Genomic DNA, 19,542 nt, shown 5'->3' on the forward strand with positions numbered 1-19,542 from the left:
TGACCAGCAGGCATTAGTATGAGTTTGTTGCCAACAGATTTCTATCAATTATAGCTTTTCAAAATAATAAGAGTCTTAAAATTTGTTTCCTTCAATGTTTAGAGATAATTCATGTTTCTGGTTCGTACCTGTGATTTGGATGGAAAGCAGGAAGATTTACCACTATTATGACTAGGTTCCTGCTATTCAACTTGATGAATAGCTCATCCTGAACAATTCAACTGTGACTAGGCCTCTTGTACTATAATTTGTCAATTTTATCATCGTTCAAAATTTACAACTTATATTAGAACATTCTCTGGCTTTTTTTGTATTTCTTCCTAAAACTTTCTCAGTCTGGTTTTCAAATTCCCTGCCTTCCTGGTTCCCTGAGTAACGTTTTCACATGTAAGCCTGGGAATTCCAATGGTGTAATAGAGGAATATTAAGAAAGACTAAGAACCACGAGTAATATCTATTTAAAAGAATAAGACAGCATTTTCCATGGGGTAGATCAAGTAATTCTTGGAATGTCTGTACACTGCACTGTACTTTGATTTTAACCATAACATGCTAAATTCTTGAGGCTTCCCAGTCTTCATTAAGAGAGAAAAGTTCTTACTCAATATGTGTCCCTAGCAGCAAGAAGTGTCTGTCTCCTTTGTCCAGAGTAGGATGACAGTAAAACATCTGTTCAACTAGGACATGTAAATTGTTTCAGGGCTGGCAAAATGACTCAGTCAATAAAGGCAAATGTCAAGTCTGTAGACCACACTTAGTTACCCAATACTCACAATAAAAGGAGACAACCAATTCCTACAATTTGTCCTCTTAGCTCCACATGCATACTGTGGCAAGAGCCATCACGACAACCCATCAAAAATGAACATAAATAAATGCAAAAAAAATGTAAAAGTATGTTTCAGTGGGTAAGATAATGGAAGCATCACATTATTAAACTGTCAGCAAATGTGGCAATTTCTTGGAAAAAGAAGTGGTAATGGGGCTTGAGAGATGATTTAGCAGTTAAGATCACTGGCTGTTCCTGCAGAAGACCAGAGTTCAAACTCCAGCACCCACATGGCAGCTAACAACTGTCTGTAACTCCAATTCTAGGGCATCCAATGCCCTCTTCTGTCCTCCATGGGCGTGGCACGGCATGGATGCATTTACACACATAGAGGCAATATACTCATACACATGCAATAAAAATAAATAGATAAATAATTTTTAAAAGAATTGGTAATAGAACTTGAATATAAGAAATGTTTTGGTTTTGGATACAGGATACAGGATAAAACATGAATGGTGGGAAATGCAAAGGATAATTTGCCTAAAAAAATAATGCAGTGAAAGTATAATGAACTAATTTATTTGCTTATCCTCAAAAGTATTTTGTATTCAAGGTCTGAATAAGTTGTTTTATGTAGTGAGGTATATTGGTGAGCAAAGGCAATAACGTTACCATTCTAGATGAAAACATGCATAACACAATCAAATATATATCATAAATTTGCTGACTATTACTAAGAACATAATGAGGCTAATGTAGATAAAAAACAATCCTGTATGCATGTTTGTTCATGTGTGTTTGTGCATCTGGGTGCTTGCTTTCTCATTAAAATAGAGGCTTTGGGTCTGGAAATATGGGTCATATATAAACAAAAAATTTGTAGAAAGAATAAGAGATGTGTTTAGGATGGGAGCTAGGTACTGAGGACACGTTAATATGCACAGAAAAATGACAAATAATTGTAAAACCAGGAACTGGAAGGGACAGTATGAAGATGTGTGAGAAGAAATGTCAAGATTGATATGGCTGGAACATCTTTTAAAGATGATTATTTTAGGAAAATTATGCATATTAACATTAATTTGTTTTTTATTAAATATCAATTTCTGTTTCTCATTGCTTCTATATTAATGTGAACAGTTTACTCATTTATCAATTTGATATGTGTAATTACTATGCTCCACACTTCTGTCTTATTCTTTTGACAATTTCATATTCAAGGAGTAGGGATCCCTTAGGAATGACTGCTTTTTCATGCATTTTAAGTAGTACTTTACTGCTGTGGTTATTACAGTAAGTTGCAATTGTTGTTTATGCTTATTTGAAATACTATACAGAAATTTGTCATCTTATTAAACATGCCATGCTGGACCTAACTTTAAGAACAAGTCACTGAGATTATCCAATTATTTTAATATACTTATGTGTGAGACATACATTTGATTGGCAATGATTTAAAGCACATCTTTGGATTTCTGCACTGTGCCAAATTCACAATAAATATGTTATTTACTACTTCTGAAAATATGCAAGGAAGCCAAGAAGTTGTGGAAGAATTTCTAAGCAGTAATAAAAGGCTAATAATATTTATGTAAGGAAGAAACACCGGTTTAACAATATTAAGAGACTTTATTCTCATGTGACTAACAATTAATAACATTGGAAAGCTCATTTTATAATGTATTCCCATCTTTTCACATTGCTGTAACTTAAAGGAAGTGATAAGAGAAAAATAATCTTAGCAGTAAATTTTCTTGCCGATTCCCTTATGTTAGTATACGTCCTCTAGCTACAGAATGCAGCAGAGCTTTGTGACCACAAAACAAAATCTTATGAAATTTTATTACTGCTGGGGAAATATAAAGGGCAAGCAGTGGTATGAATTATTCTTAACATTGGGGTTCCAATGAAGGGCAACAGATGGCAGGAATATTTACTCAAGTGATTTTTCCATCAAACTTTCTATCAGCATTTGAGTTTCAGCAGTGCGGCCGTTATGAAGCTGCCAAACTCACCAGCCAGCTGGTAAAATCAGCTCTGTAAAAACTGACTATATAGAAAACATATTTATATCCAATTTAGTCTTTTACACCATATGCCTTTTTATGAGTGTTTGAATCAATCTGTATTAATAGAATATTAGTTATATGGAGTCTTTGAGGGAGTATGTTTCTAATTAAGTATTAAAATCCATCCTAGTACAGTCACAAATCTTACACTCGGTTGCAGATACTGTCACTGACCTGTGCACACAATTCAGCACTCATCATTTCTACACAAGCCAATGGCTTTTCAATAACAGTCGTGGCTACAAAAGGGCTTTCAGCCTGGAAGTGCTGAAAGCAGAGTAAGATTGAGAACCCCAAGGCATCTCCATTAAGAGGAAGAGAGAATTTTCATGGACACACTTGTCTCAGACTTTCAGACAAGAGTCCTCTCAATTCCATTATGGTCTCTAAATCTCAAGTCATCAGACCTGAGTCCTTTACAAAATGCTTTTTTCAATCACTGATAGCCAAGGTAAGGCAGAAGTGAAGAGGAGCTAAACTTTTCTATAACAGTGTTGCATTCTTTTTCTTTTGCTTTGCCTTTTCTCTGCAAGTCCACAGCACCACCATTCCAGTTATTTCACTCTTTCACTTTCCTCTAGCAGAGATTTCACACTAGAATCTTATTCTTTATCTAAATGGATTTGCATGTGAGTTTACATTTTCGAAGCACATTTCTAATTTGAAAAAAGAAAAGTGCATATTTGTTATTACACCAGGTCTTCATAAGCTTTTTGGGCACTTGATGGTAGGGGTATAGGAACACTAAAATATATCATACTTAATATGTATTAGTGTAAATATTTCCCAGTACAATGAATTCAAATTTATTAAGTAAAAAAGTAGACATTTTTGTTCAACTTAGTTACACACACACACACACACACACACATATTGAACACCTAAGAGATAATATAAATTATCAAGCAGTAAAACACAGTAACATTGCAGAATATACCTGAAAACTAACCGATATTGGTAAAGACCTTATAACTAAAATTTCATGTAAACAATCTAATTAATGTTTATTTCTTAAGGCTGAATCCAAATAGAATGTTTTTTAAGACTCACAGCCTCACACTTGTTCATGGCATTATTCTTTAGAAAGTGTTGTTAATTTTTAATATGGTTCACTAAGCACCTTTGTCCCATAAAAACAAACAGGCTCTTTTACCATTAATAGCAAAAATATTCAGCACTTGTACTCAATGTAATGGTGATTTTTATTGTTTCTACTGGCAACTTTAAGAATTCAATGCCATTCAATAACAACTAATGTTTTAAAAGCTATAATTTCTTTCTAGTCTAGAAAAAAGAAGTCAGATATAAACATTATGGGATTTTATTATTTCTACTTCCCTGTTTTTACATAAGGTAATTGGTGACACACCAGTTCACATTGTCTCCATGTGAGTCAACATTATTTTCATAATTTTCCTTAATGCTATTCATCTTTCTTTCTGAAAACTCCCATTAGAATTTTTCTTGTTGCTTAGAAAAATGAGTAGGCAGAAGTGTCAGGTATCTCAGGTGGGTATGTCTGGCTGAATTGCAATTTTCTTCAATCCTTAATTAAAGTGCCATAATTTGAGAAGTTCTACTACTTTATGAAAATAAGTTTTAATGAAATTTTGAGGTTGGTCATCCTACATGTGAGGTGTTTGAGGAGAATAATTCAGTGGAAATTCTTGCTTTTTGAAATATGGGCTGATCAGTCATGAAAAGTGGCAAGTCATAAGGAGGATTTATATTACGTGTGTTATTACATCGTCAGAAGTGTCATTCTAATATGCTCATCTCACTGTTATTTTCAGTTCTAAAAGGAGCAAACACAAACCTCTTAAGTACTCCTAAAATGTTAATAAAGTATAATATATCAGACCAATATTTTGTCAGGTAATCAAAATGATAATCCTTCAATCACTGTTGGGTGAGCACATACAGAGATGATGAGACAGTGAATTTATTGACAAACTTAGTAACAAATCACATGGTTATTTTTTCAGGTTTAAAAAATACAATATTAAAAAAATGTGACTGGGCAAATATCTCTGTAGTAGAGTGAGTCTGTTGGTTATATGCCAAAGAGTGGTATGACCAGATCATATGGCAATTTTTTAAAAGAGTTCTCCACATTGATTTGCACAGTGGTTTGTACCAGTTTGTAATCCCACCAACAGTAGATGAGGGCTCCCCTTTTCCCACATTCACGTCATCATTTCGTGTCATTGCTTCTCTTAATCTCAGCCATTCTGACTGGGGATAGACAAAATCTTAAAGTAGTTTTGATTTATATTTCCCTAATTACTAAAAATGTTGAAAACACTTTTTAAGGTATTTACCATTTTTCTTTCTTAATTTGAGAACTGTATTCAGATACATAGCCCAGTTTTTAATTGTTTTCTTTTTCTTTTTCTTTTTTTATTCATTTATTTTTATTTTATGTGTATGAGTTTTGTGCCGACATGGGTATAAGTGCACCCATGTTGTGAAATTCTTTTGGAGGACAGAAGAAGGCGTCTGATCCCCTGGAACTTGAGTTAAGGATGGTTGTTAGCTGCCATGTGAGTGCTGGCATTTGAACCTATATCTTCTACAAAAACAGCCACTGCTCTTAACTGCTGAGCCATGTCTCCAGCTCTTAACTGTGTTTTCTTGCTTGGTTTTTGAGTTCTCCGTATATTGTGGCTATTAATCCTCTGTCAGATGTGTAGCTGGTGAAGATTTTCTCCCACTCTGTAGGCTTTCTCTTCACTCAATTGGTTGTTTCTTTTCCAGTAAAAAGCTTTCTAGTTTAATGAGGTTCCATTTGATTACTGTTGCCCTCAATTTCTAAGCAACTGATATCTGATTTAATAAGTCTGGTTCTGAATAACCCTGATTGCAGGAGGCCCTTAAAACACTGTGGGCCTCTGGTTAAAGCAGGGAATTGTGGACCTCAAGTGAGAGAAGGAGATTTGGCTGAAGTCTGACTCACAGTGGGTTCACTGTGTCCCTAAATTCATTCTGTGGTTATTTCCCCATTCCACGATGTATAATTGGGATAGATGTACTTAGAAGTTGGCAGAATTCCCACAGTGGTTCCCTGACCTATGGACTGGGGCCTATTATGGTTGGAAAGGCCAAATGGAAACCACTGGAATTGCCTCTGCCAGGGAAAATAGTGAACCAAAACCAATAACGAATCCCTGGAGGGATTACAGAAATTAGTGCCACAATCAAGGATTTGACAGATGCAGGGCTGGTGGTTCCCAACACATCTCTCTTTAACTCTCCTATTTGGCCTATGCAAAACCAGGTGGATCATGGAGAATGACAGTTGATTATCACAAAATTAATCAAGTAGTGACTCCAATTACAGCTCTTGTACTATATATGTTTGCTTGAGCATATTAATACATGGCCTGGTAACCTGGTATGCAGTCATTGATCTGGAAAATGCTTTATTATCAATATTAGTTCATAAACAGAACCAGAAAAAAAATTGGTTTCAGCTGCCAAGGCCAGTAGTATACCTCCACTGGTTTATATCAAGGGTATATTAATTCTCTAGCCTTGTGTCATAGCTTAGTTTTAAGGAATCTTGGTTGCCTGTCTCTTCCACAAAATATAACACTGGTTCATATTGATGACATTATGCTGACTGGATTCAGTGAGCAGGGTGTAGCAACCACTCTGGACTTGTTGGTAAAACCAATGCACATGAAAATGTGGAACAAATCCGATCAAAATTCAAGGGCTTTCTACCTCAGTGAAATTTCTATGAGTTCAGTGGTATGGAGCATGCAGAGACAGTTCCTCTAAGGTGAATGATAAGTTGCTCCACCCAGACCCCTCCACCATCAAGAAATAAGTGCAATATTTAGTGGATCACTTTGGATTCTAGAAGCAGCACATTCCTCACTTGGGTGTGTTAGTACAACCCATGTATTAAGTGACTCCCAAGACAACTAGCTTTGAGTGGGGCCTGGAAGAGGAAAAGACTCTTCAACAGGTCCAGACTACTGTTCAGGCTGCTCTGCCGCTTGAGCCATATCATTCTGAAAACTCAGTGGAGTCTGAGGTTTCAGTGGCAGAAAGAGATTCCATTTGGACCCTATGGCAGGCTCCCATTGGTAAATCACAGTGGAAGCCATTGGGATTTTAGAGCAAAGCTCTATGTTCATCCACATAATTATTCTCCCTTTAAGAGGTTGCTCTTAGCCTGCTCTTGGGCTTTAGTGGGAACCAAAAGTTTGGCATTTGGCCACTAAGTTACTGTACAATCTGAGCTGCCCATCATAGTTGGGTGTTATATGACTTAACAAACCATAAAGTAGGATGTGCAAACAACAGTCCATTATTAAATTGGAGGCCCTGAGGGCACAAGGAAGTTACATCAAAAAGTTCCTCAAATGCCTATGGTTCCTACTCATGTTAAAATTCTTCCTGTTCTTAAATATGCATCTATGGCTTCATGGACTGTGCTCTATGATATGCTGACTAAGGAAGAGAAGAATGGGGTCTAGTTTATGGATGGTTTTACACACCATGCAGGCACCTCCCAGAAGTGGACAGCTGGAGCACTATAGCCAATTTCTGGGACAATCCTGAAGGAAACTCATGAATGAAAATCTTCACACTGGGCAAAACTTCAGGTAGTGCACATGATTGTGCATTTCAGCTTGTAACAAGAAATGACCGGGTGTGCAATTATATACTGATTCACGGACTGTAGCCGATGTTTTGCTGGATGGTCAGGGACATGGAAGGAGCATGACTGGAAAATTGCTGAGAAAGACATTTGGAGAAGCAGCATATGGATAATCTCTCCAAAGGGGCAAACGATGTGATGATACTTGTATCTCATGTAAGTGCACATCAAAAGGTGAATTCAGCAGAGGACAAGTTAGTAATCCTGTAGATCAAATGGCCCATTTTGTCGCAGTCATTCTCTTTCTCTGGCTATTCCTGTCATTGCCCATGAACAAATTAGCCATGGTGACAGAGACAGAGGTTATTCATGAGCTCAACGTCATGGACTCCCACTCACCAAAGTTTAATTGGCTACAGCTGGTGCTAAGTGCCAAATGTGCAAACCACAGAGACCAATATTGAGTCCCTAATATAGCACTATTCCCTGGGGTGACCAGTCGGCATCTTGGCAGCAGGTTGTTGGAACACTTCCATCTTGGAGGGCACAATGCTTTGTCCTTACAGGAATAGATTCATATTCTCGCTATGGATTTGCTTTTCCTGCATGTAATGCTTCTTTAAAAAATTACCATCCAGGGATTTACAGAATTCTTTATCCACTATCATGTTATTCTATACAGCATTGCTTCTGACCATGAAACTCATTTTAAAGTCAAAGAAGTGTGACAGTTGGCTCATGGTCATGGAATTCACTGCTCTTACCATGTTCCTCACTGTCTTGAAGCATCTGGCTCAATTGAATAGTGGAATGGCATTTTAAAGGCACAGTTACAGTGCCAATTAGGTGGCAATAACCTGGAGGGATAGGGCAGGGTACTCCAGAAGACAGTATATGTTTTGAATCAGCGTTCAATAATCTTGAAGCATCTGGCTCAATTGAATAGTGGAATGGCATTTTAAAGGCACATTTACAGTGCCAATTAGGTGGCAATAACCTGGAGGGCTAGGGCAGGGTACTCCAGAAGACAGTATATGTTTTGAATCAGCGTTCAATATATAGTAATGTTTCTCCTACAGCCAGGATTCACAGGTCCAGGAATCACAGTGTAAAAGTGAGAATGGTTCCATTGACTATCACCCCCAGTGACCCACTAGGAAAATTTTTGCTTCCTGTACCCACGACTTTGCACTCTGCTGGCCTAAGTTTTGGTTCCGGAGAGGAAAGTGTTTCTGCCAAGGGGCACAACAAACAACAAAATAGTTCAATGGAGTATTGAACTGGAAGCTAAGACTCCCCCTGGCCACTTTGGGTTTATGATTCCCTTAAGTCAACAGGCTAAGAAAGGAATAACACTATTAGGAGGGGTGATTGATCCAGACTACCAGGGGGAAATTGGACTCTTTCTCCACAATGGAGGCAAGGAAAATTATGTATGGAAGACATGAGATTCTTTAGGCTATTTTTGATGGTACCATGTCTTGTGATTAATGTAAGTGGGAAGCTGCAACAACACAATCCAGGGAGGATACCAAATGATTCAGATCATTAAGGGATGAAAGTGTGGACCACTCATTCAGGAAAAGAGCCAAGACCTGCAAAGGTGCACACTGAGGGTGAATGAAGTACACAATGGGTAATAGAGGAAGATATTTATAAATATCGGCTAAGGTCACACGCTAGTTGTAGAAACAACATTGTAATTGGTATGACTGTTTCTGTTTTATATTATTAAGAACATACTTGCTCATATATATGCACATATTAAGAAGATATTCATGTTTTGTTTCCTTTTTAAAATTGTATGATTGAGATAAGTATTAAGTAATTAAGTATTGTGAATCTACAATATCATATTTAGGTTATGAGATACTGAAAGACTAAAGATGCCTCAAGGGCTTTACTACATATTCTAAAATATATAATGTGTTTGCAATTGTACATGGGATAGTTGTATCATGTTAGGAGAAATTATAATCCTGCCACTGTTTTCATTTGGAAATTAAGCGTGACTTAAGGAAATTCAACTGGATGTCACATTGACAAGAAGTGAATTTCTGATGGCGAATCCAGGTTGTCAACTTGACTGGATCTGGAATTAACTGAAACGAGAGACTCCCTTGATCAGATTATTTGAAACCAGAAGACATTCTGATGGCAGCCCATACAAGAGGTCGTGGCAGAAGGGAGTTTTGCTTTTTGCCTGATTGCTTTTCATCTCACTTCTGAGTTCATTATATTGCTGTGGCATCCCATCAATGATAGTAGAACTGACTTCCTTAGATTCTGACATAGACTTAAGTCTAGCATATCTCCAGGCATCCTTTGGGCCTTCAGTGCCTGATTGGTGCTGCTGAAACATCGAGCCTCATGAACTGAGCAGCTGCTACATTCTCAGCCTATCCAGTGTGGGGCAGCCACAGTTAGACTAAGACTCTATCCTCTAAGCCAATCCAATAAATTCCCGGGTATGTTCATTTTATCAGTTCTGTTCCTCTACAGCACTCTGACTAATAACATATTGAAATTTCTGCTTATTGCCAATTTGGAGTAAAATACAAGATTTAACAACCTGTTTGACCACAAAGACAATAATAACAGAAAGAATATATTGAATTGTTTTGAAGACACTAGGCATCAGATGAAGGACTTTGATCAGAGTGAATGGAAACAGACAAATGATTGAGGAGTACAACCACTCCCAATTTCCTGTTTAGACAGATTTCTAGACTGAGAAAATATGAGGGAAAGCCCAATATACCAGACAACCTCCCTGATTTCGGGAGGTGGTGCTCAAAGTCCAAGAGGGGAGGGCATAAGGGCTAGACATTACAAGGTAGATAGTAGCAAGGACAATGATGCATAGAAGAGTCTTGATATCTGCAGAAAGCTCCCTTTGGAGCGATACTAACCCACTTGTACATGTGAGAAAACTATCTACAACCAGGGAAAGAGCTACACCAAAATCAGCATAGTGCAGTTTCCCCAGGAATGATTACCAACAACCAGTGTGGAAGCAAAACAAAACACCTAATCTTTCAAGAAGCATCAGAATATGCGGGATGACTCTTCCTTATTGTTGAGGCAAAATTAACCTCAGTTAGTCACAAGTAATAATGTAAAATAAATCTATTTATATTATTGTGTTTTAAATAAAATTAACTGTACCCCAGAGAAAGATTAAGAAAATTGATTCAAATACCAAAGCATAAAAGCACTGAGGTATTAAATTTCCAATGCCTTGAGGACAATTAAAAAATTACTGGATATCCAAAAATACATTAAAATAGCACTCACAGTGAGAATAAAATACAGTAACTAAAATGGAACCATAATACAAACAGCTAATAGAGTTCATAAATATAGGACACTAAAATATATGTGTATTCCATATCAATAAGAAGGTATAAGAAAGATTGATTATACATATATTAGATGTGAGAACACCCAAATGTTACATCGAAGAAATGTAAATGACAATATATGCTATTAAAAATATGCACTAGCTGACCAAGCATGGTGACTCAGGTCTTTAATCCCAGTACTCAGGAGGCAGAGGCAGGTGAGATTGAGGCCAGCCTTATCTCCATAGTGAGTCCCATACCAGGCGGAGCTACAGTCAGATGCTGTCTCCAAAAAAAAAAAAAAAAACAAAAACAAGATAGATGATAGATAGATAGATGATAGATAGATGACAAATAGAATACAACTTAGTAGGAATTTATCAAAGACTAGATACAAAAAATTAATAGTAAAAATTAAGATAACTATGAAAAAATACATAAAAAATTGTTTGATCTGGGCTGGAGATATGACAGCTGAGCTGTTAAGAGTACTGGTTGTTCTTGCAGAAGACCCAGGTTCGAATCCCAGCACCCACCTGGCAGCTAACAACTGTCCATAACTCCAGTTCCAGGGGATCTGACAGCCTCTTCTGTCCTCCGTTTGCATTGCATGACATGGGTGTACTTACCTACACGCAGGCAAAGCACGCATACACGTAAAATAAAAATAATGAATAATTTTTTTAAAAAATTGTTTGATCTAAAAAGTGCTCAACAGGAACCATGCAGGAGAGATGGCTCAGCAGTTAAGAGAACTGACTGCCCTCGTAGAGGACAGGGTTCAGTTCCCAGCATCTGCATGACGGCTAACAACTGTCCAAAACTCCAGTTCCAGGTGATCTGACACATTCCTCTGAACATCATGGGCATTGTATGTATAGGTGCTCTTACACACACAAAAGGAAAACACACTCATAAAATAAGTAAATCCCGCCAAAATGCTCAACACTTTTTTCATCCTAACTCACTCATTGTGGGCCGACTAAGGAACTAAAGCTCTAAAAAATGTCAATCCATATCAAGCACAGTGGTAGTGTGTACATAGCTGGGAAAAGGCCCTGAATTTGATCCCAATACTACCCTTTAAACACAAAAGCAAAAAACTTCACCCTCTGGGAAGCAGAATGAGGTCATATTTGTACTTCTATGTTCCTTGATTTGTTTCACTATTAACATCTATTCATAAAATAAAAAATATATGAATGATACCCCAGAATACCTTATATGGTTCTATTATATTTATGGCTTTCTGGCAGAGATCTCATTATGCTTCTTTAGCTCAAAGATCACTTTGTCGCTATTCAGAATGTATCCTCTATATTATACGACATTGTAAATTCATGAATTTTCTGTAATTCATGCTAATGTTTGTGTGTGTATACATGTTTGATTGATACATCTATAACTACACAAGATTTTAAAAGTGTTCCTTTTATGTGTTTACATAACTTGTCATTTACCTGGGAGTTTGAATGCTCAACTTCTTTGAGGCATTGAAAGTTGGTCACAATTCAAATTCAGTTGATTGAAAATTACAACATGCATGGACAACTTGAGCAAAAAAGCTAAAAAAATTCCTTAAGCCTTGGCATAATAAACACCATATTTCTTACACCTGATCTACATATTTTATTAACTAAATCATATAGTCCACAGCCCAATCTATTTTATTTGCATATTAAAAGACAGAACAAGTTGAATCTATATGATTCCCTGGATATAATCCATATATGTTTCATTTCCATTAGCATAAACCAGAAACAGTCAATAAGTACCAACAATTAACTCTGCATTGTTTTGGCCTCTAGACTATCTCTGAAGGCATTTTGTCAGTAGGATGTATAGAAATATTGCTACATCACTACAAGTTGTCTTGAGGGAAATAGACTTGTAATTTTATCATGATGGATATTTTTAGCAACTACATTACTGCTAAGTATACCTCACATTCTCCCTCTGGATAGAAGCCAACATAAGACAAAAATACACACTGACCCAAAGCCACATTATACCCTGCATTAAGATGATTTCCTGTATCTAAGATGCAGTTACACTTCACAGTTCATCAGATTAAACCACTTCTGCTTAAGTAGACACGTTCACCCTTTCACAAAAAGTTCATAGCACAGATTCCCAACATGCTTGTTATGGTGATTTTATAGCATATCCACTGAGCATCACATAATTCAAGAATTAGAAAATTCGTTCATCCTTCTAACTTAAAGTAGCATTACATTGAAACTATTGTTACAAAGATAAAGACAATATTGAAAAATAAATCTCATAAATCTTACCTTAAGATACCATTTGTATTTTGCATGTTCCCAGTTCTCAGGATTTTGTGTCTTTTTGAAAAACTGTTCAACTTCAGTTAGCCATTGATTAAACATCTTCATATCATAATGGAAATGCCTCCATTTTTCAACAGATCTATCAAATCGCCTAGAAGTGGAAATATAAATAAAGGGAAATAAATAGATTTGATAAAGCATATCCTTTTAAACTTTAGGTCCTTTTACTAAGATGATGCTATACAGCAGTCCCTTCTGCATGAAATAACTACCATCATCATGACTTCGGCAGAGCCTGATTGCTAAACATAGTCACAATTGGGCTTGTTGATGGATGTGCTCATTCATTGAAGGACTGCCAAGCAGGGTCACTGGACCCTCACCTGAGTATCCAGCCACTCTTCCCAGCCAACTAGTCAAGCCTTGGAAGACAAAAGAAAAATGAAGAAAAAACCAGTAAAAGGATGCTTTTGGAAGCCCTTGTTAAGAAACTCCAATGGACTCTCATATGAACATTTGAAAATTGCCCTGTCCTGATTTTTTTCTGGTTCCCTGTCTAGAATGTATAATGCTAATTACTCTGGCCCTTACTTCTTCTTCACATCTCCTATTCATGATTCAAAGACTTTCTTTTCCCTCTAGAGACAAGAGTTATGCAATTTGTGAGTCTTTTAGATAGACCCACTGAAGGGGTACTCCAATGGCCTCACCTTGCATCCCTGTTCAGCATGGAAGGAGCCAGAGTGGTCTGCATCCCTATTCCATACTGGCAATTTAGGTAACCCTTTCGGAGGATGGCGTGATAAGAATAGGAGGTAAGAATTGGCTAGGCAGTTATGGTAAAAAGACCCCAAAGAAACGTAGCCAGTTTCTTGGCTAAAAGTTAAAATGTCCTTGGGCCTATTAGCAATATACTCTGTTCCAAAGGCCAAAACTGTCAAAAGTATTTGGGTGTTTGCATCTAATCCTTAAAAGATTTTAGGGTTACCTCTTCAGAGAGGGGAATGTTGGAGGAGAGGGAGTGGGTATGGATTTGATTGAAACACCTTATATGCATGTATGAAATTCTCAAAGTTTTTGTAAAAGATAAAAAAAACATATTCTATGGATACCACAGATATTTTTGCTTATACTGACAACTATATTAATTTCATATACTGTTTTGTATTCATAGATTTCAGTTCAGTGATCACACATAATAACTATCATTACATATGAAGTATTAATTAAAATGAAAAAGTAATTTCTCCTATAGAATTAGATACATTTCTTGGTTGAAATGATAAAACAAATACTTTCCAGTAATGACATTTTCTTAACTATCATTATGCTTATTTTTCAAAACATAAAATTTGAAACAATTTTTTAGAAGCCAGAGATTAGATTTTAAAATATGTTTGATAACAAGACAGGGTGAGGATAATGGGGGTGCTGGGATGGGGAGGGAAGAGGGAGGCTGGATGGGAGGAAAGAGAACAGAGTTGAATGAATCTTGGGGGCCTACGAAAGCCAGCGGGAAATGTGATGCCTCAGAAACCCCATGAGAAATGCCCATACAGTGTCTAAATATTAGTGCATATGTATACCTGGAAGCTGCTTGGCAAGGAACACAGTGCCACACAAAAGAGACCTCCCTTTGAATGGTTGGTGAGAGTGATCTCAGAGTCTTCCAAAATAACACAAGCTTTTGCCAAACCTCTTGGTTATCTCCCAGAACTATTACATAAGACCCTACTGTGGAAGACAGGACATACTTCAGATACAGGACTTAGATCAATGGAGTAGGAACTGACCTAGAGGCCTTCTACCCGGAGTTTAACTATCATAATACTAGATGATAAAATACAAACTATCAAGGGAGAAAGATAAACAGTATTTCAATCCAGCCCTAAAACCTAAAAACCATAATGACCGGCAAAACAAATCACCTCTATTGGTGCACTAGTGGCATTGTTAACCTGGGGAGCAGACAGCAGCTATCTAATTTGACTTAAAGCCCTCTCAATGTGAGTGAACTCATGGGTGGCACTGTAAACTCAGTCAAATACACGTAGTGGGAGAGAACACAGATCCTAGAGAAAATCCTATCTCTTTCCTATCTCTAGACAAATGAAATTTCTTACTATATGCTAAATATGGATACTTATATTTACAAACAAGTGTACCATGCACTATTCAACAAAGAAGCTTCTTCGCAAGTTATGGAGGCTACTACAGAATTCCCTCAACTGCTAAGAAACAGAATATACATCTGAGAGATGTCCACTTCTAGGTGAAATTTCTACAGTTGAACCTCTACCCCGAAGGCTCATTGAACGTAGCAGAACAAGGGGTAGAGAGAAAACTAATGAATCTCTCAAATCTCACCAGTAAAGGTTCCTTATACTACAGAGTGTGATGCACACAGAAGGCTGAAAGTGGACAAGTTTTATAAGAACAAGTAACCTAGGATAGGATTCCTACATTAAACCTCATCCACCACTGTGGTAGAGGGGGTGGAAAGTTTGTAAGAACCAGGACTGGTTCATGAACACAGTGAAGCAGAAGCTTTCAGGCCACTGGAAGCTTGCACATGTGAACTTGTGACAACGGTGGCATCAAGCACAGGACCCATGCCAACTCAATTAAACAAGGGCCAGAGGGGTGGAGAGAAATGGGAGGCAGGCTGCCTTAGCCCGAGAACTATTGGAGACTGGTTGCTACTGGGTGAGGGAGAATATGGCCTACATACAATCTCTAGATGGGGTGACTAGACTCCAGTGAGTGAATTTACACATAAGGACATTTGGGTAAAAACATTTGACTGGATGGGACTTAACATGTATGGTGGAATACATGAGATACAGTGGGGGGTGGGGGAAATGGATGGGTTGGGGTTTAAATTTGATTAAGAACAGTTATATGAAATTACAAAATCTCAATGAAAAAATTTTAAAAAGACAGTTTCATCAAGTTTACATGTTTCAACCTTACTCTTTACTTGAAAAATTGATTAAGATCATCAAGCATTCAGACTGACACATGCAAGCAACCAACCAGTTGTTACTAGACTGAAGTTACTGGGTATTTTTTCTTCTTTCTTGTTTTATTATATCTACCATCATTTTAAAGTGCAGTGCTGCAGGACAATAGTAAAAGAAAATGTGAAATGAATGAGAATCTGATACCTTGTCATATTCTGGTTATTGAAAACATCAAGGAAGAAATTATAGAATCGGGATTTTCATTTACTATTGGACAACTATACGTAAGTACTGAGTAAGACCTTTAAAACAACAACCCAAAATACTAATCCTTGGGCTTTACTACAAACCAATTGAATGAGTGTTTTTAGAGGTAGGACTCTGACACTGATTATTTATTTTTTTAATAAATTAATTAATTTATTTATTATGTATTTATGTGAATCAATGTGTTTTAATGGACTTACAGGAACATTGACAGTGTATAAGCAGCTACAACACTGAAGGAAAAATCTGTTCCTGTCACCCAGCTTTATCTGCCAATATATCATTGAGAAGGCCCTGACCTCATATGCCCATTCCCTTAGCAGTCATTATTAACTCAATATATGCTCACAAGACCTCTTCCCTCCCCCCATGATTAAAAGCTAGGGCACCTAAACTTATATGTGTCTTCTTCATGTAATCAGAGCTACTACAGTTCAACAGGGCAAAGGTCATGACACTGGTTACCTTAACAATTTCCAGGCAATTCTAATGTATCCTCTCATGAAAACTCATGGTACTAAAGTAATATTTGAAGTCTACCTGGTATGCTGGGGCTTGTACAAACAAGAATGTGCTAGAAGTAAGCTAAAACCCATCCATAAAATTCCTACCTATGGGTCTCAAGAGTATGGCAGTTCATGAACTTTATTTGAGTCCCAGGCTCATAATGTAATTAATAAATTTTATTTCTGATTCTTGTAATAACTCTTCTCCCTAGACACATACCTTCATTTAGAGATTTCAAATAACAAATACAAGTCATGTTTTTTGAACAGCTACTATAGCCAGACATTGAAATGTTGACATTTATAATATTAGTGTGTATACAGTTTCATTGACATCTACAATATTTCATGCATCATAATAGTTATCCTACATTTCATCTGAAAATGAAAAACAGTAATTTTCTAAAACGTTAAATAATATTATTAAATATTTGAGAAGGAGTTCTTTCCCAGTTATACCTGGTTTCAATTACACATTTCCATTACTTTTATATTCTCTAGTAGGGATTATCTTTATCCAAAACGAATGTTTAGGTGACCAGCTAAAAAACTGAAAACTCTGTAAGAATATCCCCATTTTTCTTCTTTGCTAACTATATAAGATGTACTACATATTTAAATATTCATTGCATTTTTTCAAGCTTCAAATTTAATAAAGTAATATATTTTACTTTTAAGAAAACATCTAGGGGCTGGAGAGATGGTTCCGCTGTTAAGAGCACTAACTGCTCTTGCAGAGGACCTGGGTACATATCCCAGCACCCACATAATGGAGAACAACCATCCATAACTCCAGTTCCAAGGGATACGACATCCTCTTCTGACCTTGGTTCCGTGGGCATTGCAGGACATGGGTACACTTACATTCACTCAGGCAAAAGTGTATGTAATTCTTGTAACTGTAAAGCCAATGAATGACAGCATAAACAAGTCTTCTTTAACTATAGCTGATTTAAAGAATTTGTCTTTGATAACAAATAGTATCCTAGAATTCCTGAAAATATATCCTTCACCAAGAAATGATACTATGAGTGTTACACATGTTTATAAATAATCTAGTATTCAGGTGTGATCAGTGGCATCTCTTACACAATAATGACTTAATAATATATCTCATGTTTATTTCCTTTACTAACTGAATGTTGCATGTCTTATAAGCAGCTGTATCATTGGAAACAAAGAGTGGCTATTGAAAATAATCTTAAAGATTGAAGCATAGACTAGGAGACTAGAATTTACTTCTTAAATTTATCTCTGCTATTCTTATTTACATGTATGTGCGCATTTCTGTGCGAATGTACGTCATGAGCATGCAGGTGGTCTCAGAAGTCAGAAGAGTTGTTGAAGCTTCTGGAGCTCTTCAGTACTTAAGAAATGAGACAAGATAGGCTTTTTTGCCACACAGAATGTCTAGAGTTTCCCTGTTATTTCTGAATTCCTCAGGCATGGAGATCGTACATCAGTCTCATTGTCCTGAAACACCTTGTTTTACTTTTGTTACGTTTTCTCCAACTTACACAATCCAAAGCTATGAAGCTTAAACAAATTTATATTAACAAGTTAAAAACCACCTCATAAAGGCATAAAGTATTTGTTATATTAGGCAACCACTAAAACTTTGGGCATTGTTTATTTATTTTTTTTAATTAAAATTAGTGCTAAACTGAATAACTCCATTCAAAGAAAATATTAAAGAATAAAAGTACGTGCACAAGATGACATTTAACATGAGTAGTAATATTCTACACTTCCTTTCAAGCACCACATATTATGATATATACTCTAGCATTTAATATGCTTTGTTACTTGGAATTATCATATAAAATTACATTTTAAAATCATGAGTGCTTAAAAACTCTGTCCCGCCAAAGGAGATTTGTAACACACACACACACACACACACACACTCACACACACACACACAATTTGTTTGCTTTTAAAATGTTATGCTTATAAATTTAATCTCTAATCTATGACTGTGCTCCTTAAATTCCCCTCACTCCATTAATTCAATGGTCTACGAGTGAGGAAAATGACAGTATCATATAAAAACATATAAGATGACAGTACAAATAGCATTCAGGGAAATAAATGCTTTATCATCTATGTTATTTCTGAGAGAGAATAAATTTAGTCTTTCCCTAGTAATATGAAGAAAAGTGAACCAAACTAAATAAAGGACAAAAATGTCACTGTAAACACAAGGATAATAAATCAAGTGATTTTAAACTTTTGCAAATATTAAAATTCTCATTCACTATGCAAGCACTATTTAAAATTACACTGCTGTTTCATTTATGCTCAGCATAACTTATTTCCTGCTGTTCTAAATCAAGTTAGTCAGATTATTCTCAAGTATAAATTACATTTAGGGAGTAATTTAGGTACTTTGGGACATACTTTAACACTTTCAAGCCATTAAGGTGCTGCTCAATTCCAAGAAATAAATTTAAATAAATAACACCCCAGTAGCCTTCTGACATATCCATTGTGACATTATACTTAGACCTGCAAATTTAGCACTGGGCTGCTGGTTATTTCTCCTGCATATTTCCACTTGGATTTGGTGAGTGGGAAAGATCTTGTTTTAAAGTCTAGGTAACCAATGAATAACAGTTTATTGGTTATCTACCCAGAATGCTAGTATTTTGACACTTTGTCATTGATATGGTTTAGATGTTGGTCATTCCGCAAAGATCCATGTCTTGGAAGCTTGGT

At 36.5% G+C, this 19,542-nt stretch overlaps 1 protein-coding gene across 1 annotated transcript in view; it reads right to left on the bottom strand.

Moving 5' to 3' along the window:
• The window catches only part of Dmd (dystrophin), a 2,373,110-nt gene that overhangs the window by 1,169,400 nt on the left and 1,184,168 nt on the right, over positions 1-19,542 (bottom strand). Inside the window, exon 44 of the mRNA XM_017795501.2 lies at positions 13,092-13,239. Coding sequence (XP_017650990.1) covers positions 13,092-13,239 — 148 coding nt within the window. The remainder of the gene's footprint in view (positions 1-13,091; positions 13,240-19,542) is intronic.

This window comes from Nannospalax galili, unplaced genomic scaffold, assembly GCF_000622305.1.
Source record: "Nannospalax galili isolate Female #2095 unplaced genomic scaffold, S.galili_v1.0 scaffold7, whole genome shotgun sequence".
In the NCBI taxonomy this organism is placed as follows: domain Eukaryota; kingdom Metazoa; phylum Chordata; class Mammalia; order Rodentia; family Spalacidae; genus Nannospalax; species Nannospalax galili.